General features: G+C 40.5%; 1 protein-coding gene across 1 annotated transcript in view; it reads right to left on the reverse strand.

Moving 5' to 3' along the window:
- The window catches only part of UBAC2 (UBA domain containing 2), a 104,896-nt gene that overhangs the window by 32,119 nt on the left and 51,508 nt on the right, over window positions 1–21,269 (reverse strand). The window contains exons 5-6 of the mRNA XM_042458092.1: window positions 17,727–17,850; window positions 15,306–15,353 (exon numbers count right to left, since the gene is read on the reverse strand). Coding sequence (XP_042314026.1) covers window positions 15,306–15,353; window positions 17,727–17,850 — 172 coding nt within the window. The remainder of the gene's footprint in view (window positions 1–15,305; window positions 15,354–17,726; window positions 17,851–21,269) is intronic.

Raw genomic sequence — 21,269 nt, forward strand, 5'->3', positions numbered from 1 at the left:
GTTGTTGCGAAATAGTAGAATAAAAGGGCAACTGTCCTCATCACTTGACTGATAGACTCCCCAGAAGCATCTGATTAGCCACTATGCACAACTGCCATTTTAAGTAATGGAAGTTGGTAGCTATCGACACTCATACACCATTGCTGTTCTATGTTCTTTAATCTCAATCTAATTAGTAGACAAAAGTCTTATCTTTCCATTGTATGCTAAACTTTGCATGGAACAAAGCACAATCTGAAACACATTATGACTTTCTTATGCAAAACTTTTATATTCTTCAGAAGGTTCACGCACACAAAAATACAATGGGGAAAGTGGAAATATAAAGGGGAGGGGGAAGAGACGTTATGCAGACAAAAATGAAAAACACTAAAAATTCCACAACACAGCATGATTCTTGTACGTCAGAAGCTATACATGGCACTAAATTTTCAAACTCAGTACATGGAAAAAAAAATATTTTGTAGACTTTTCATCCGGTTTGAAAAAAGATTTTTTTTCTATCACAGCAAACCAAAGTAGTGGCTTTTCAGAATAGCTTTTTAAAAGAGTTCCAGACAGTAGGAAGAAAGCCAGTTTGTTTGTTGTTGTTTTTCAGATCTATGGTTATGTGCTAGGAGTGCCATGTGGCGTAACATTGTTAACATTAATATGAATTACATATGAAGCTAATTCTTTATCCTGTTTCTGTATATATAACAGTTTGGAGGCTAGGTTTCCTGTCCTCTGAAAGGAAAGGTTTCCTCCACATTGAAAAAAAAGGCTCCTTCCAATAAGAGGAAGGGAAACTTTGGAGACAACCTAATGTATTTTTAATTCAGTAGTAAATACTGAAAGGAGGAACAAACATTTAAAATTCATATTTGTAAAGTTATTGCCAAATAGAGATGTCATTAAAATTTGTTGCTGGGGAAGGTGAATCAGACCTGAACTTAACAGTTCTTTAACAAGAGAAGAGATGCTAGGATGCTAGAATATGCTGGTAAATGTCCAGCTTGCAGTAAGAACCTACTCTTTTCCTCCAAAGATAACTATATATGGGCAACTTTACTCAGTTTCTCCAGTTGCTCCCTAGAGTTACTCATAGATGGTATTTTATTTATCCCTTCCCTGCCCTCTGAATACAGTGTTACTTATCATGTTATCTGCCAAACCATTAGGGAATACTTTGAAAAGTGTTAGAATTAACCCTACAAATAGTATCAAGGAAGTAGTGTAAGAAAGCAAACAATGTTTCATGATATTTAACAGTATTGGCTTTCGCCAAGATATCTGAAAACACAACACATATAAGACATTATGAAAATCAGTTTGTTAGCCATTCTACCATTTACTGACCAAATAATAATAATAATAATAATAATAATAATAATAATAATAATAATAAATAGCCTGCCCAATCACAAGGAATCTGGGTGGGTTACAGCAATAAAAATACAGAGAATAAAATAAAATACAATACAATACAATACAATACAATAAAAGAGAGCAATGTGAGTTACAGAATTTACAGCTAGACCTGAAGGAACTGGGCCTGTCTTTTTCACTCCCTCCCAGGTCTGATGATGACAGTAGGTACGGAGGAAGGGTTCTTCTTCTTGAGGCAGGAATTTTATTTTAATTAATTTTAATTTAATTCTTCTCATTAAATTTAAGAGAAGAGTTGGTGGGCACAGTGACATAAGTCACAGTAAACGGGAAGAGGAACTAGATAGGGAAGGCTTGTCAGAAGAGATCCGTCTTAAGAGCCTTCTTAAAGGCTGTAAGAGTAGAAATGTGGAGGATCTCCTGTGGCAGGTCATTCCATAATAAATAGTAGCTGAATGACTGGACCACAAAACAGTCACTATCTTACCTTCAGTTCTTGGTACTTATTGTTTTGTGGTTAGTTCAGAAAACCCAAGAGCAGACAAGAGAATCACACATTCAAGCATATTTGCAACTAATAAAATACAGTGGGCTCGACAGTGAAACAAGCTCCCTCGGAGTGTAATTGGAGTCTCCTTCCTTAGAGGTCTTTAAAGAGAGGCTGGATGGACATTTGTCAGGGATGCTTTGATTTAGATTTCCTCCATGGCAGGGGGTTGGACTGGATGGCCCTTGCAGTCTCTTTCAACTCTATGATTCTATGAGGTTTGGTTCAGGACTCCCTGTGGATACTAAAGTCTGTGGATGCCTGTCCCATTACATACAATGGCATAGTTAAATGGTGTCCCTTATATAGAACGACAAAAGTCAAAGGTTACTTTTTGGAATGTATGTATTTTTATATTCTCAAATTGTGGATGATTGAATCCATGAATAAAAAAAATCCATGGATATGGAAGGCTGAATGTATGGCTAAATATGATGGGATGGTGGTGGGTAGACCAAGGATCTTGGAAACAATGCATGTAAATCTAAGTATAAAAAGGGATTGCTAAAATTTGAACTCCACATTAAAATATTTGAAAGTTTCAAAAGAATACAAAGCATTTCAGTTTTTATTTTAGAACATTAGCCATTGTGTTTTATTTTTACACAGTGAACCATGAAAATGGATCATTTGATAAAGAACAGTTTTTGGATCACTTTGCATGTGTTGAATCTCCATGAAAAAACTGTAGTCAAGATAATGCAGGTAGGTGGTAACTCTGAAATTACAACTTCTTCAGCAGTCCTTCAATGAAATACCATCTTTTACATTCATTGTGCCTATTTTGGACCCACAACTGCAACCTGAACAGTTTTCTATACTGACAGGATATCATTTATCAACAGAAACCTTCACAAACCTGATCTCAAGAAGTATAGCAATTTGCTTTGTTTTATATTAAATGGGTACTTCTGTCAAAGGCACATCACCTGCAATTATTTCCTCGGAAATTGGGTGTGTTGGATTTAAAGAAACTTGACATATGCAAAGTACCAAAACTGGACATTTACCAGCATATTCAATAGCATCAGGTTTAGGATAAATAAGTAAACAACAGGCAGTACAAAAATAGAAGGCTGCCAAGTATCTGACTACTTATGGTATGTGCTTTTCAGAGTATAGCTTGAAGGCTTGCCAAAAAAATTGTACAATTCAATTAATGTGCTTTTGTCTCCCAAACAAAGGAAGTTACGTTTGACAAAGGATGTTAAGGAAGACTATTTCCCCTCATCTGTCCAAATAATCAGTGTAAGAACTTCTTTGCTTCAAAAACAGAAAAGAAAGACTAATTTTCCTGTTCATTTCCCTCAAAATATCAGGTATCAACCAGCTAGCAAAAGAAAAACAAGTAAAGCAGTGTTAGCCTAATATGGATTCAATGGATTATTAAAAATAAACTTTAAAAATCAAAATTTCATTTATAATCTAGACCAATATAATCCAATGAGACAACTATTAAAGAAAGAAAACTATGTAGAAATTAAGCCTGAAAAATCAACTGCAACTTTTCTGCCATTGCTTTAAGTCCACGCTAAGTTTTCAATCTGGGTCTAAACACTCTAAAGGCACCAGATCCTATCTGATTTTGAAGTCAAGCAGGGTTAGCTCTAGTTAGTTCTTGAATGGGAGACTGCCAAGTGCAGTAGGCTATATTCCAGAGGACAGAACTGGCAAATCTTTTGAGTATTCATTGCTTAAGAAAACTTTATGATAGGGTTGCCATAAATGGACCAGGCAACTCAAAGGTACATACACATATAAATTAACCTGGAGACAGTCAGAATTGTCCAAGATGGAGTCATCTGCATGCATGGGCTCATTCTTCATCACTAGCTAAAGGACTAGGAAAGAATCTTTGAAAACAGACTGCAGACCTTGTGCTTGGAGATCCTATGTGCTGAATGACAAGTTATGTCACATTTATCATCTTTGCTGGTTGGTAGAAAGGGAACAGGGAGGGCCCAGCCTAACTTCCCATGGAAGGGGCTTCCACATCCTGGGAGAAGCCACTGAAAAGGTCTTCTCGTGTGTCCTCATCAAAGATACCCATGAGAGTGATAGAACTGAGAGCAGTGCTCAACTCCATGTCTGCCTCTTTATCTTGAATAATTTTAACCTGGTTTCCAGTCTGGGTATGAAGACCACGTCCTTGTTTGCCCTAATATGTGGGGAGGGGAAGGGTGACTCATGAGCTGTGTGCAGTTCTAAAGGTTATTTTTGCTCTCTTCTGTGGACCCATGAACTAGGGGACCCTAATAAATGCAACTGCACGCCCCCAGACTCTTCATTACATCATGGGGTGCATGGATCGTTTTCGCTCCCTGCTTATAAGAGTCTGGAGTCCCCAAAATTCTTTCAGATATGTGGGTGTTCTCTAAGGTCTGCAGGGGTCCAAGGCGGGAGATGCCCAGTAGCCCAACTGCTGAAAGTTGCCCAGTTTTGTCCTAGTTGATGGCCATCATCAGAAGATGGATTGGAGGAAACTGTTGATTATCCCAGATCTCCCAAGCTTCCTCCAGCTGGATGGACCAGGAGATAGCTTACCAAGGTGGCTGAACAGCTTTATCAGCAGAGGTTGGAACAAAAGTGCATTCCAACACAAGAGTGTTTATGGGCCAGGTAATATGCTGGCAAGCCTTGTTGTCAAAGTAGTAGCATAGTCTCACCACTAACAACTATCTAAGCCAAGTGTGGAGTAAGAAGATCAGTTGATCTTGAGTGCCGGCACTGTATTGGTCATGACCTATGTGACTGATGGCCTCAGTACAAGAATGTCGAGCCTGACAGCACCCCCTGGAATGCACCAGGTGCTCATAATACCTTAGAGAAATGATATGTGAAACTGAACCCAGTAGGTCTTGAAATTGATGGTGAAATTGGGGAGGGCAAAAGTTACCTTCAGAATGGGAGAAACTCTAAGATATCATCCTCAAAAACAGTTTTCTTTAGGAGGATATTGCAAGATGGTGACCACCTCCACCCCAACAGGAGAATGTTATAACTCTTCACTTCAGAATCATCAGTTCCCTTGTGTAACAGCTCCAGAGGCCTTGAGCCAGTGTGTGGTGGAATTCTGGAGTCAAAAGTCCCTTAAAAACCAGGAATGACAACGGTCCTGTCCTTGAAGGGCTACTCCTTCTTATGCTTTCGCTGTATGTCAAACTTTCCAGGTGTGGGGAGACTTGTACATCCACGCCACTCGGAACTGGCCCTTGCAGCCTTTACAGGGTCAGATGGACTCCACCAATGATTATTTGGCTCTACACCCAAGCAGAAGAGTTGGCAGTTGGAGCCAAGTGAACTCTGAAGGACTTTGTGGCCTCATAATGACCAAATAGATGGTTGAATAGGCAGCACTGAGGCCTGAAGCCTCCATATTAGTTGTGTTTGAACTCCATTCATCTTGTTTGAGCTGAAAAGGTGGAATTGTGTGCATGACTTAAACAACGGAGACAGTTCAAGTGTCCATCACATCCCAGGATGTCATGCACAAGAAACACACTTTTGAAAGACACCAGTGAGGAAAGACATGCAAAGGAAAGTGCATTCAACTGCCAATACTAAGCAACTTGTATCCAAGAACCTGGCTACCTCCGGAGCTGTATCAGTTACAGGAGGTTGTAATGAGATTGAAAGTAAATGGACAAACCCAGTTCTATCGCTGCTGGCAAAAAAGAGCTGGCAGTTTGGCAGGAAGCCTGTTGGAGTGTGGGCAGGACACTGCCAAAAACTATGTAATGCTCTAGAAGGTTTTGAAAGATCACTGTGCAGGCATCTGTGTGAGTCACAGAGAGCACAAGAACAAATTGATAAAAATAACCTCTTTGTTATTTTCATTAGATCCTAGGAAGACAGCAAAACATTTTGGGCAAAAAGGTTGGATATGGGACAATAAACTTGAACTTAATTCATGCACAAAAACCTTATAGCCAGGGACAGCTGATCCAGGGAACTAAATATATGACTTGGATGAAACTGCATTTCACTTAAAGACAGTAGCTGATAGTACTTTGAACCAGTTTAAGCTGCTGTACCAGCTTGCCTCAATGCTATGGAATCCTGGGAACTGTAATTTTTGTGAGACATTTAGCCTTCTCTGTCAGGGAGCTCTGTTGCCACACAAACTATAGTACCCAGATTCCACAGCTGAGCCATAGCAATTAATGTCAAACTGTGTTATTACTGCTCTGTGGATGCAGCCCATGAAAAATGTCGGGGAACTTAAAGCAAAACGTTCCTGTCAAGATTTTGAGACAGGTTGGCAGTAAGCATATAATATGGATACTACAGTCCTCCCTCCATCAATGGTCTTCGAACTGCGTCCCCTCGCTTATGTCTTTAAATGGCCAGGGACTATATGGGTACCTTCCCGGCATGTTCCATCCTCACTGTGATCAACAGTGGTATCTTGTAGAATTCTCCTTGCTGACTGAGCCTCAGAATTAAGCCACAGGTATCATTCCTGCCTTATAAGTAACAAGATAGGGCATATGTGATATATTCTTGTTTCTGGCTACCTGCCTGCCATCAGCAATGCATGAGAATTCCATTGCTGAGCAGCCATTGCAAGGTAGAAACAATAGGCATGTATAGCCTGAATGGTTACCAAATCAAAAGTATATAGGCCACTATTATGAAGTAGACAGTATTTATGTAATTTTTAGATAAACTATACTATTTAAAATTTAATAAAAATATTTAAAGAAAAGGGGAAAAAACTTGGGCCATTCTGACTGCTGCCCAAACACCACAACATATGGTGATAAATCAGACTCTGAGATGGATAAGACTATCTTTCACAATGCAAGAAGGCCCCTGGCTTTGAGCAGAGGCATATACTTTACTTACTCTCGGTACTGTACTCCTCAACTAAAATCTTACCGGATGCCTCCAGCTCACGGATTTTGAAAAAGACAAATGATACTGTTAGTCACCTTGTATTTTTAAGAATGGCAGACATGGCAAATGCCTTCAAATAATGTAATATTTATGCATGGTTGTTTAGTGGGATGAAAGAAGAAGAAAGGAGTTGACAGGCTATGTGCTATTACATCAGTGCCTAAATATATGAAAAGCTTGTCCCTCCACCAAAACAAATGACTATGTACTGCAAACTCAACACATTAACAGTTTTCAAGACCAGTAACCCATGCACTGAAAGGGAAAGGATCTGGTAATTCAACAGTGAAATATTCAAGAGTTTACAAGTTAATGTGATCCCTTCCAGATGTGAAACAATTGCTCCCATTCCCCACTGCCATAAACAAGTTACTGCAACGATAGTAATGACATGTAAGTTAAGAGATATGAATATGCATTTTAGGAGAGTTGCATTTACCGTGCGTACAAAGGCTGCATTTTAAATAACTCTTTATATAGCTGTAGGGGGAAGTAAGAGAGAGATGACAAGTATCATTTCCAGGTAGCTGAATGACAACAGAGGGGAAAATAGGTCTGTCATAAACAAATAATAATAATTTAAAAATACTTGAAAAGCCTCTCGAAGTTAGAACCAGGACAGGCTTCACTTTTAATTACAATGCGCCTGCGCCATGCACGGACGCATTTTAGGCAGCTTCCAGCTTACGTGGAGGCGGCGTGGGGAGAAAAACAATGGGCATGTGCGCCCCCAGATGGCACGCGCACCATTCCGCCACATGCACACGCCCCATTATTCCCATGGGGCTCGGCATAGGTGAATTTTCCCTTACCGGGGATCCGGAACACATACCCCACGTAAGGAAGGGCCCACTAATTAGATCTCAGGACAGAGAAAAACTACTCCCAGTCCTGTGAGATTGCCCAGTATCATCACGAAGGGGTGCAGGGTGTGTGATGATGTGTGGACCACAGTGTGACACCCTAAGTGGGGCTGACACAACTTCTCCTCAATACTACCTTCTGACAGAAATGGGCTGTGGCATTAATCTATTAATATCTCTTAATATTTTGGCCCACGGTCTTTGATTTTATGATTTTAATGTTATGTAATTTTAATCCTTAAACCGTTTAATTCTTTTTAAGGGGGGATTTGTAGATATGTTGTACTTTTTAATGATGTACACCACTTTGATTGTCTTAACTAAAACGGGATATAAAAAAAGTTTTATTTATTATTTATTGTATCTCTTTAAAGTTGAAGCTCAGTGGAGGAGAAATGAGAGGCCTCAGATTTTTTAAAAAATTAAAATGTCAAAATTTGAATTTAAAAAAATTGAAATGATTCAAAAATTTAATTCTTTTAATTTTATTTAAAAATATTGCATTTAACCAAATCCCCCTATGTATAGGTAAATACATTTAGGATGTGCATATGCTATTGTGATTTGAAGGTATAATTTTAATTTTGCAATTCTTTTTTATTTCAACTATTAGCATAACATTCAGTGGTATTGGGATAATATTTACAAGTAACATTAGTGCAAAAAGGGGGGAAAGCATTCCAAGGATCCTGTATGGTGTGAAATGAGGAGGCCAATAGTGTGTGTGTGGTGTGTGTGGTGAGTGTGTGTGAGAGAGAGAGAGAGAGAGAGAGAAAGAGAGACACCACGAGTTCCCGCACCACACCAACCCTAGAGATGTCACTGGGACTACCTAAGCATGCCACTTTACATTCATCATTGGAGTGTGAAAGGGTTCCATTAAGCCCTAGGGAAAACAGAAAACATATTTGCCCTTCAGAAATATAGGTCTGCCCTTCTTTTCATCCTTTTAGGGTTGATTCTGAAATTCACTACATCCAATCCCAATCCTTATAGTATTATCATATCCCACAAGGAATTCATGTTTTCTTTGGCATGTTTGCTTAGTTTCTAAATATTGTATTTAGTGATGTGGAAATAAAAATTGTGTCTCTGAGGCCGGTTACACATCGCCTTAGTGCGTGACAGCACGCACTAGGGTTACAAAAGGCGTGTGCTTCTGCACCGCCCTAACCCTTGTGCGTGCTCGCACGCACTAAACGCCGCCGCCGTGAGGACATCACGGCCGCGCCACCTCTAGACGGGGCGGCGCGGATGTGACGTCCCAATCCACGGCAGGGCGCCTAGGGCGTCCTTCCTCGCGACCACGAAGGAGCTCCGTCTCGGAGCTCCTCCTGGTCCGCAGCGCCGCTTTGCTTCGCTGGGTGGCAGTCTTCAGATGTGCGCCCAGCGAAGCAAAGGAGAAAGGGGCCAAGCGGCCCCTTTATCCCCCTCCCCGCCCCGCGGGGTGTCCTTGGGGCTTGAAGCCCCAAGGACACCCCTTTTCAGGCTGCGGGGAAGTGGCGTTTTGCTGCTTCCCCCGCAGCCTGAAAACGGTGGATCGGGGCCTCAGCAGCTGCCGTTTCTTGCACTCAGGCCCCGATCCGGCGGGGAAAGGGACGGGTGCAGCCCGCCTCAAAGAGGTGGTCTGTAACTCGCCTATGATTCACTATCTCTTTCTTGAGATTTGTGATTAAAGTAACAGTTACACAAATTTTATATTTTTAAATTTTAAAAAATCCCATAATTTATATTTTACCTTACTCTCAAAATGGGCCCAAGTGGTGTATAACACAAGTTAAATAAAATCTAGTTTAAAAAGGTTATATATAATGTTAAAAACAATTAAACAACTAAATATATTTAAAACATCAATTTACAACACTCTTAAAAGCAGATTTTTAAAAATGCATTACACCCTTTTGAAATGGTCAGTTAATAATGAAAGGCCTGCTGGCAGAAAGCAAGCAGAGAGGGCGGCCAACTTAGCCTCAGCGGAGTGAGAGGGATTCACAGCCTGGGAGCAGCCACTGAAAAGGCTCTCTCCTCCTGTGTCCTCACCAAGCTTGACTGTGATAGTGGTGGGACTGAGAGTGTACCCTCCCTCAAGATCTTAAAACTTGGGCAGGTACATATAAGGAAATACAATCTTCCAGAGAGTCTGGATCCAAGTCATATAGGGCTTTATAAGACATAAACAGTACTTTGAATTGTGCCTGGAAATGAACTTGTAGTCAATGATACTGTTATACAGTCTATTCTCTATATCCATGGATTCTGTACTCACAGATTCAACCATCCATGGGTTGGAAATATTTTTAAAAAATATAAATTCAATCTTGATTTTACTATTTTATATAAGGGGCACCATTTTACAGTGCATTGTATTTAATGGCCCTTGAGCATCCATGGAATTTTGTATCCACAGGGGATCTTGGAACCAAACCCTAGCAGATATCAAGGGGCCCTGTATGTTCCTGTAACCAGTTCTGGCCAGCACTCTGGCCACAGCATTTTAGACTTCTTGAAGTTTCCAAACAGTTTGAGGAAGCTCCACGTAGCGCGGTGATTCCCAAACTCCAGTCCTTCTAGTGTTTTGGACTTCAGCTTGAGGCATCTGGGAGCTGAACTCTGGGAGTAACAGAGTTTCAGAATCCCTGACATAGTGTATGTTAAAGTAACCCGAATGAGTTGCAGTCAAAGCATGTGATTCCCACTGTTTCCAACCTTCTCCACCAGATCCTTCCCTTGCTTTCCCTCTCCCAACTGTCTCTCATAATCTCCTGTTCATGTCTTATCCACTTTTTTTTTTTAGTTTACTGATTCACTGTTGGATCCCAGCAAAAGTGCCAAGTTTGAGAGCTTCAAATTTCAGCTTCTTGGGCCTGATGGGGAGCCCTATGTGGTGTCAGGGGTAGAACACAGGATGACTATGTGAATGCAAAGATGCCAACTCTCTTCCACACTGTTCTTACTACATGTTTTCTGTCTTGTTTGCCTTAAGTAGTTTCCAACTTCTGGAGATTTTAAAGTGAACCTACCACAGGGTTTTCTTGGTAAGTTGCTTCAGTGGGGTTTTGCCATGGCCATTCTCCAAGGATGAGAGAGTATGACTTTCCCAAAGTCACTCAGGGATTTCATGGCTGAACAGGGATTCTAACGCAGTTCTCCAGTCATAATCTAGTGCTCAAAAACTATGCCATGCTGGTTCTCAGGTATCATAATATCATACTCTAATCCTGAAGAAAAATAAAGATTCCTATAGCCAATTGTATTTACTAAATAATTTAATATAATCCTGAAACTATGGGTGCATCTGTACTGCAGAATTAATGCAGTTTCACACCATTGTAACTGCCATGGTTCCATGCTATAAAATCCTGAGATTTATAGTTTGTTGTGGCATCAGAGCTCTCTAGCAGAGAATGCTAAATATTTCACAGAACTACAAATCCAAGAATTGCATAGCACTGAGCCATGGCAGTTAAAGCGGTGTCAGACTGCATTGTTTCTGTGGTACAGATGCAATTATATTAACGTTGAACATCCAATGTAAGGTTTTTTTAAAAAAAGAAGTTAAAAAATAAATGTAAAAAAATTGCACCTTTTCATCAGGAAATTTCTGATCACTTCAATTATTTTAACCTATTAGCTCCACAAGGGCAATCCAGTCCAACCCCATTCTGCCATGCAAGAAGACAGAATCCAAGTACCCCCAACAGTTGGCCATCCAGCCTCTGTTTAAAAACCTACAAAGAAGGAGAATCCACCAATCTCCAAGGGAGTGTGTTCCACTGTCGAACAGCTCTTACTGTCAGGTGTTCTTCCTAATGTTGAGGTGAAATCTCTTTTCCTGTAGCTTGATGTGTCTCAAGTTATAACTACTTCTCTCTGTTGTTTTTATGTTTTGTATTTCCCTTTTTAAAGAAGCAATTAGCTATACAGAACTGAATGTCACAAAACAAACAAAACCCTAACACCAAGAAGTGCCATTCTTTGTTTTAAACTATAATGCAATACTGATTTTATTATTTTCTTCTTCACTGACCATAAAAAGGAAAAACTTGCCCATGTGATCTGGAAAAATACATAAATGGGTATAGAAAACATTTCCTAGAATGACAGCAATGAAACTATGTAGCACATTTTATAGTTATTAAAAGGTCCAACAGCCAAAGCCAAAATTTATACATTTCTTCATAAGTAACACTCATTGAATTCACTGAAACTGAAATACGTAGTGCCCATGGGACAGCTGTCTCAACTGCTATAGAGAAGCCAAATATTAATCCATTTAGTGGACCCACTGCAATGGTATCTGCACTTTCTGGAGAAATATGATTCTGAGATACTAAGAAAAGGCAACTTGACATCAAAAGATGTAATTTTGATTACAGCAGTGATCCCCAGAGTGAATGGTAACACTCCTTGGGTATTATAAAGAGGGAAGGGGGATGCTGAGGAAAAAGGAGATAGCAGGGGGGCCAACAGCCAAAGAACTGCCTGCAAGAAAGACAAGAGGAATCAGCAGCCTTTAAGACCATGGTAGGGATGATGATTGCATGAAACATCTCTTTTTGAGGTGCCTTAAAACCACTGCACAGTCTTGTTGATGACTTCATGTGGTGTTGTCTCCCGCTCTTTGCCAGCCTGCACAAGCTCACTCCCCCAGACTGACTGGAACAAGAAGTTAGATCAGGTGGTGATGGGGGAGAAGTGGAGACTAAAAAAGAGCTTTCACATCTGGGACCCTAATTAAGTTTTGCCAGGACTTGACTGGTATGTTAGAGCTGCATTGCTGGTCCTGCTTGTTTTCATCAGACAGGCCAAGAGAAGAGATAGCAGAAGAAAGAGTATTTGTGTGGAAGGAATGACAACTCAAAGCTCTGTGGGGAAGGGATGTCTTTGGGGAAGGAGAGGTACAAATATCCGGGGTCAATTTTTTGAAAGAGTCCTTTGCCTTTCTCGGACAGACAGTCTCTCCTCGCAGGACAGAAGCTTTCCCCTTCTCCTAGTCAGTTTGGAAGCAGCAACCGAACAGCTGGTCAAACAGTGATGGACAAGCCTCTTACCCATGCTGGCTTTTGTTACAAAGCTGGGATGAACAAGAGGCTTCTTAGTCACTGCTCACATGGTGACCGGGTGCAAAGGGAGCAGCAACTGATATTGTGTGTTTTGAATTTGTAGTAGAACAGTAGACTTAGTATCAAGAAATAGGCAAGGGGGCACTAGGGTTGTAAGCCAAGATGAAAGGAGGTGGTAGCCTGAAACAGTTTGGGGAACACTGGATTACAGTGTGCTATGTGGTAACATAAGTGCACAGGTATACCTCAACAAAGTAGATGTGTCTCTGGGCATTACTTCTTTAACAGAAACTTTGATGCCAGACATAGAAAATAACATGGAAAGAATAGGGATAGGTTCCTACCCTACAAAAAAGAAGAATGGTTCAATAAGGTTCTACAAACTTATTATCCAAAACTAACAATATGCACATGTGAAATGAAACAACCAGGTGAGGTAGGTCTTGCATAAGTAAACAAAAACAGTTCCAGCCTAGGAGTGGCTACTGAAAAGGATCGCTGGGTCACTACAGAAAGTCTAGTCCCCTTCGGCTGAAGCAGATTCTTCCCAGTGGAACAAAGAGTGTGGGGAGGATGATATGGGAGAAGGCGCTTCTTCAAGAAATCAGTACCCAAGCTATGCAAGGCTTTAAAGGTTAAATCCAACACTTTGTACCTTGCCTGGAAACTAATAGGCAGCCAGTGAAGGGATTTTAAAACTGGTGAGGAGTGGGCAGATCTAGGTATGCCAGTAACCAGCCTGGCTGCCATATTCTGTACCAACTGAAGTATCCGAACTTGATACAAAGGTAGCCTCATGTAGAACGCATTACAGAAGTCCAGCCGAGAGGTTACCAACGCATGTACCAGTGTTCTTATCCTCCTCCTCCTCCTCCTCTTCTTCTTCTAACATACTCGAAGGAGCTAGTAAGGCAGGCCTATCTGTTCTTCCCTTTTGCATTTTCTGCACACAGCAACCAATTCTAGAGGGAGCTGCTCTTTACATTCCCTGTTGTAGGCAGGCACACACAGCTACAACTGGTTAGGATAAAGTAAAATCCCACTTTTATCCACTTTAAGAGGTGGCTTTTCCAGTTCCTTCTTCTGAAATATAGTTTACAGAACATGGAATTTGCTGGTGGTCTCCCATCCAAGTACAATCCAGAAGTGACCCTGCTTGAATATTGGTGTCTTAATGGTAATGAGGCCTCTCATCTCAGCTGCTATACCAAAACCTTATATGTTGGTCAAGGATTGGCAAGCTGTCCTCACGCAACTCTTATTTGTCCTCTTTCCACCAAGCTGCAGAAATGAGGGACAGAACATAAATGCTTAGCCTTTGTTAGTGTAAGAGTGAATTTCTCAAATCATCTTCGAACCATATTTTAAGATCCAGGTTTGTTGATTCCAATGCAACTATGGCCCTGTACATTAAACACGTACTGAGTACGTGCTAGGGTTGCCCGGGAGCGTCCTTTTCAGACGCTCCCTAACCCTAGGACATACTCAGTACGTCAAAATGGTGGCGCCCTGTCTACATGGGCGCCGCCATTTTGGTGTAACCACCGCATTGTGTCCAAATGGTGTGGCCATTATGTCCTGATGCTGCTGCAGGGCACCTGTGGCGCCCTTTTAGCGGCGCCAAAAGGAGCTCCAAAACGGAGCTCCTGTCACGCTGCCACGCCAGCGATACTGAAGAGAAAGGGGCTGAGCAGCCCCTTTCTCTGTCTCCCCGCTGCTGTTGGGGTGTCCTTGGGGCGTTTTGCTGCTTCCCTGAGGCCTGAAAAAGCGGCGGATCAGGGCCTCCGGGGCTGCCGCTGTGGCAGCTCAGGCCCCAATCCGTCGGGGAAAGGGGTGTGTGCAGGCCACCCCAAAGGGGCGGTCTGTATCTCACCTATGATTAATAAATCCAGCCGAGTTCAGCTAAATAAACAAACCAGTTTTTATAAGCAAACCAACAAATGGTTTAGTTTTACATCCAAATGCGGTGTTATATGTAACACCCACAGAGGTCGAGTATTCAAAAAGTTTTTCCAGTCAGTGTTGAACTGAAACAGGCAATATGGCTAGTTTCTTCTGAGCAGTTCCACTACCACCACTCTCTTATTTACAGCATTGCCTTGGCAGCCTCAGAAACAACCACATCTTACTATTTCATTATTTCCTCCTCCCTTCTAGGTAATTATGTGCACTCTCCAGTACTTTTAGCACACATTGCTAGTACTGTAATTAAAAAAAAACAGTTCAATATGCTGCTATGATACTACCTATGTACCAGGGTATTTTTCAAGGTTAAACATCTTAGTACTAACTAATATATTAGTGCCACCACTACATATTGCATATCAACTGCAGGTTGTGACAACAAAAACATGTTTGTATAAGAGCTTTTAATGTCTATGATTAGTATGAAACCAGTATTTTAAGTAAGAGGCATACATAACAAATGAAAAGAAAGGCACATTTTAGTAAATATTAAAATAAAAAATGAACATATGTAAATATTAAAAGAGGAAAGAAATGTATCTAGGTGTTTTGAACCTTAACTTAATGAAAATCTGTGCAATAATAAATAAGTCTACTTACCAGCCCACTTAAAGCTACAATCCAGATGTAAGTTCCAGAAGTTAAAAGCTACAAGATAAAAAATTGTAATGTACAATGTAACTTTGGTTGTACAATCATTTGACTATTTCTGTCAACAACAATAACAACTTATCATACTAGGCAGATTTGCATGGGTAGAAAAACTGAGGAAAACAGAAGGCTCTAGAACCATGGTGGTGAACCTGTGGCACGCGTGCCAAAGAGGGCATGCAGAACCCTTTCTGAGGGCATGTGCGTCATCACCCCCATCATGGCAGAGGCCAGGAGGAGCAAAGGGAAAGGAGCGCTCTGTTTCTCCACCTGTCCCATCCTGGAAATACTGACGGAAAGCTCTTCTAGGGTGTGAGGGGTGAAGGAAAGGAGGGTTCTGTTTCTCCACCCCTCCAATCCTGGAAATGCTGGGGAAAGCCTTTCCAAGGTAGAAGGGATGAAGGAAAGGAGGGCTCCGTTTCTCCACCTCTCCCACCCTGGAAAGCTGGGAAAAGTCCCTCCCTTGGAAGCCTCACCCCCAGAAGCCCTGTGTCCTGGCACCAGATGACACCTGGTGCAGGAACACCACTGAGTTTGGGCACTCGGTCTCTAAAAGGTTCGCCATCACTGCTCTAGAACAAGAAACAAATCCAGAGCACAATCAGAGGAAAAACCCTCTGGTGAGAGAAAGAACTAGCAACTGCACAAAAAGAGTCTCATTATGTGCAACTGTAGTGATGAAGATGTGTAGCTTAAGTTCAGCTGGATATAGAAATGAAGTGTGATCAATAAAAACATGCACTACTTGTGGAAATTTTCACGGTATGGAATATAATCAATTCCAATACAATTTTTATTCTCCACAATCTGTTAATGAAAGATTTCTTCTAATAAACAACTGTACATTTTTGAATCCCAAAAATAAGGTCAATTGAAAAGCCAAGTCAAGCAGCTGACTAGAAATGATTAATATCTATATTGCCTAGAAACTATTTTAATAAATCATGTGCAAAAGGACATCTTCACCACCACTATTACTTATAAAGTGAGGACATGATTAATAATAAAAAAGTAAAACTGCACCTAGGTCCAGCGAGAGGGGAACAGTGTGCATGTGTGCGTGTGTGTGTATTTATTTATTTATATCCCTCTTTTCTCTCAGCATAGGGACTCACCTGAAGTGCAGAGTTGCAGGAAAAGTAGGCCTGGGTAATAATCTGAAATCTTACATATTCATTTCCCCCTTCCTCAAACAACAACAACAACAGCAAAATCCAAAATGAAAGAGAAACAAATACATTAAAAACTGTCAGTTTCCAATTATAGCTGAATTATTCAGGCTAGCCAACAATGTATCCAGGAAGAATTTTTTATAACTCCTTTGTAAATTATCCTATAGTGTGTGTGTGTTTCTACAGCTCTTTTATCATTTTAGACTTTTCAGTCAGGGTCAGTAATATTTTCTCCAGTGGTTTTTTTTTTTTTTAAAAATCACAGATTGGCAAACAATTGAACTTGTGTCATATGCAAGATAGTTATTTTGTCTGCAAGAGAAAAATCAAATGCTCATAATTTAGTATCACTATTGTTCTCAGATTCACAGATAACCATGATGAATGTTTAACGGCTGTCTTACCCAGCAGTGATAAGAAGGGAAAATAAAGCAAGAGAAATTTAAGATAATTATCTTGCCAAATGTTAGCAGTTATCACTTCAGTCATAAGAGGAAAAATGATTAATCAAACTAACGGATTTTACAAAATGCCATGGGTGGTGATTACACTCAAACACAATCGTGGTTAGGGCATTCTGTCCCTCAAAATTGCTGAAATTAGCAACCTGAACTGGATCCTGAAATGTATCAGAAGCCAAATTCACTAGTTTGTTTAACATTCAAAAGACAGCAGTTAGGATCCTAGTATTTATAGCAGGTCTAGCCCAACTGGTAGGTCTCAGTTCCTAAGTTTTCAGTTTAAGTCTCGGAGCCCCAGTAGATTCCGGTTTCATTAAAACTTTGAAAATGCCCTATACTTCTAATGTGTCACAGTGACAACCACCTCACCAAAATTAAATTTAATTTAATTAAAGATATTTAAGCAATAAAAAGGCTTCTCCACTGCCAGGTATGAAAGTAGGAGAAACCATGTCCACATACCGTGTTCTCTTTTCCACATCTGTTAATATGTATGTATGTCTGGGTGTAGGAATTGCTTACACCCAATGCCAATCACAGATCCACTGTACAGCTGTATACACTGTAGCTTTTATTGTAAAGCTTCCATTTCTAATTTTTGTTTTATGTTTTAAGACTAAATATATGGAAACATGGGATATCATGCTACAGGCACTGGAAAACAAAGTGAGCAAATGGAAGATACTACAAAATTAATTGAAGTAATTGAAAAGTAAACAAATCAACACATACTGTACCTGCAAACCCAATATATACACCAGTGTCTTGTTCGTGATGGAAAATTGGCCCAGAATATGTGTCACTTGTACTCTTGGAATGGAGCAATAAAATGGTACAAAAAGAGCAAATACAGGACCCAAGCTGTTGAGACAAAATACAATGCAAAAATGGGGTGTAAATAGATTGCTTACAGATATCTTAGTCTCTCTTTCCTGACTAATTTTGAATGAAGCAAATGTATTTCCCTGCCTTTTAACATATTAAAATACTATGCCTATTTTAAACCAAAACTGTAAGCCTGAAATAAATGCCTTCTTTCAAGCTAGAATGTATACTAGCAGAAAGCACATGACAGCAATCTCCTCAGAGAGGCACATACCTCCCATCTATGACACCCAGTTGACCCGGTGGACCATCATTATGTAAAGCTTCTGCCACCATGGGATAAGGTCTGGAGAACTAGGGCCACACTTATCATGCCCATCCAGCATGGTAAGGGTATAGTATTTTTTTAATCTCTTTTGCCCAGTGCAATTTTCTTCGGTATAGTCATTCTGCAGTATGGACAAGATATGGAAGCTAGGATAATAAGCTTTCAGGCATAGGTTATTTAGAAAAACATATACTGTAACTTAGGCAAAAGAGACAAACTTTAATACAAAAATGATAGTAATTTTAAGGTAAGTAGTAAAACACTTTCCCTGGAATTATGCTGTTTTTTCAAAATCCAGTTGAGAAGGAGCAAGAAAAAAAATGATATGAGACTCAAAAATTGAAGTGCTCAAATCCTAACATATCAAGATTCCAACATCTCTCATTTAAGGACTGTGAAAACAGTAATACAAAAAGAGTGCTATTGGTTGGTGCAATCTTAGCACAAAAGGACAAAACAATTTTTTAAATGTGTTTAAAGTCAGACCCGCTCACTTTTTAAGCAAACTGATGCCCGTTCTGGATGGGCGTATAGTACGTCCCCAGGACGTACTAGGATTAGAAAGGAGCATCACTTCCTGACGCCCCTCAACCCTAGTATGGATTGGGTCTGTACAAAATGACGGCGCCCGGCCACACGGGGGCCGCCATTTTGACATCGTGGATGCGTAGTGTCCGGACATCGCAACCCGGAAGTGACGCCGCGAGTGTGCAACTAGTGCCTCGCGGCACCACTTCCAGGGCGCAAAAAGAAGCACCATTTTGGCACTTCTTTTCGGCTGCGCCCGGGAATCGCGCAGTTTGGCTGCTGCGGTTCTTGGACACAGCAACTGGCGCTGCCGGCAGACCGCCGCTTTTAGGCGGTCTGTAACATGCCTTAAATTCACAGATTAATTTGTTCTTCCAACTGCCTAATGAGTGCTCATAGCGTGTCCTTTGTTCATTCCAAAGTGCTTGAACCAAACTACAGAGGTATGGCCAGGCACTACAAAAACATAGCTATGACCACTGAAAACTTAACATGCCAGCGTAACTGGATGGGATCATGCCATAGTTTAAAAAACAAAAATCATTCTGCAGATGTGCATATACTTTACAAGTAGTAAACATATTTTCTTAACTTCCATTGAAACAGTTACCAGTTACTGCAAAACTGTCTAAAAAATAACAGTCTAGTCTAATTGCTATTACCAGCTTCCCCTAGCTATGCTGGCAAGGACTGATCAGAGTTGCTGGTTAAAAATATTTTGAGGGCTGTATATTCCCACCCATTATAATTGTTAAAAAGTAATCCAGAACAATAACAAATTATGAAAAGTCATTAGTTACTGCAAGTATGGAACTACAAATAACAAAAGTCAAGTACTCAGTTGTGGCTCTCCATTCCCTGGTGAAACTGATCTGTGGGGATACTCCTACTGTAACAATCGTCTTGTGGGAAACCTCTCTGAGCCAGAAAATACTTGTGTACTTTCCCTTGCAGATGTGGCCTGAGGCTGAAGTAATTACCGTATACACTCAACTATAAGTTGACATCATGTATAATTCTAGGGCATGTTTTTGGACAAAAATTATGGATTTTGATATGACCTGGTATTTCCTTATAAAATATTAAAATATGAATATGCATAAATGTGCAAATGAAACTACATATACTAAATAAAATATTTTATTCATATATTACACTGAGTTGGGGGGACACACACAATGTCTGCATGTAGATGTAAAGTGGGTTCCTAAGGGTAAAAAGTTTGAGTACCACTGTACTAACAAGTTTCCATAAACACTAGAACATATAGTTTAATGAAGCATTACTAATATTTTCTGCATTGAAAGTACCAATGAAAATTTAGCCCATAAAGAAGTTATATAAATATGCTTGCATGCAAGGGCTGATTAACTCTACTGAGTGACTAAACAAATCTGACTGTGGACAGTATTGTATTTACAACGTTCGTGGATTAAGAACTGCAGTTACTGTGGAATTTACTCATGTAAAATTCCCCCACCTCACCCCCACATAGAGATGTTTCAGGGAAATTAGGTTTGTAGATCCCCTGGGCAATTTCCTCCAATATGGACTATTTTTATAGTCTCACAGGTTTATACAGACAATATAACCTTTCAGAAATGCAAGCAAACTTCAGTTTCCTCATTCTTTGCCATAGAATCCCATATGAAGTTTGATTTTATCTTATTGTCAGACTAGGATTTCTTCTTAAAAAATTGTGCCTGTCTCAGAGAACTGCACATTTAAATGGGACATAAATCTTAGTTTTGCATAAACAAAATATTGATAAACTTTATGGATATTAATTCCTTTTAGTATACAATAGGTAATGTTTTGACTGATTTTATTCTCTGATATCATGTTTTAAATTGAATGAGGGATCTTACCTCTACACAACTCCACAATTTGCTGCATTAGAATAAAGAGTCAATTATACCACACCAGCTACTCTCAGGGTCTGAGCAGATGGGCCAGGACAGCACAGAATGAGCTCATGTTCTCCTGGCCCCAGTTGGTCCCTGGCTTGGCATGGAGATGGGTGGGTGTTTACACAGTGTTCCTACACTGACCTGGGACCTGCTACCTTGCTGTACCATTGTTCTTACTCAGGAGCCCATCACCAGATGTGATGCGGTAATGAGGGGCAGGCTGCATCCACATGTCCAGGCATCCCGTCTCCACATCAGACAAGGCAACTGGGCAAGTGGATCTGAATAAGAGCAATGGCATGGCAAAGTAAGGACCATGGAGTTTCCAGGAAACTCTGGAGCAAAAAAGGAGGTTTTGGCTTGTGTTTTCTGAACTGGATAACACAAGGATGGAGGGAACATTTTGGTCTATGTGGACAACACCTAGTGCTACTATGGGCAGAGTTAGATGTAAGAGGTCAAATGTTAATGTGTCTACTCAGTTTGGCAGGGTGCAAATATCTTGCTTTAACCATCATGTACAAGGAAAAACAAATTTACAGTGTCTGGGAGCTCGTCTACACCGGCCAGAATACTCCAGGCTGCTGCCAGGGTATTCTGGCCTTGGAGCTGCCTTCGATTCCTTCCATTACTTCTGCACTCTTTAGTAATACTGGCATCTGTCTATACATGTATTCCTGATGTGTTGC

This window comes from Sceloporus undulatus, chromosome 3 (genome assembly GCF_019175285.1).
Source record: "Sceloporus undulatus isolate JIND9_A2432 ecotype Alabama chromosome 3, SceUnd_v1.1, whole genome shotgun sequence".
Lineage (NCBI taxonomy): Eukaryota > Metazoa > Chordata > Lepidosauria > Squamata > Phrynosomatidae > Sceloporus > Sceloporus undulatus.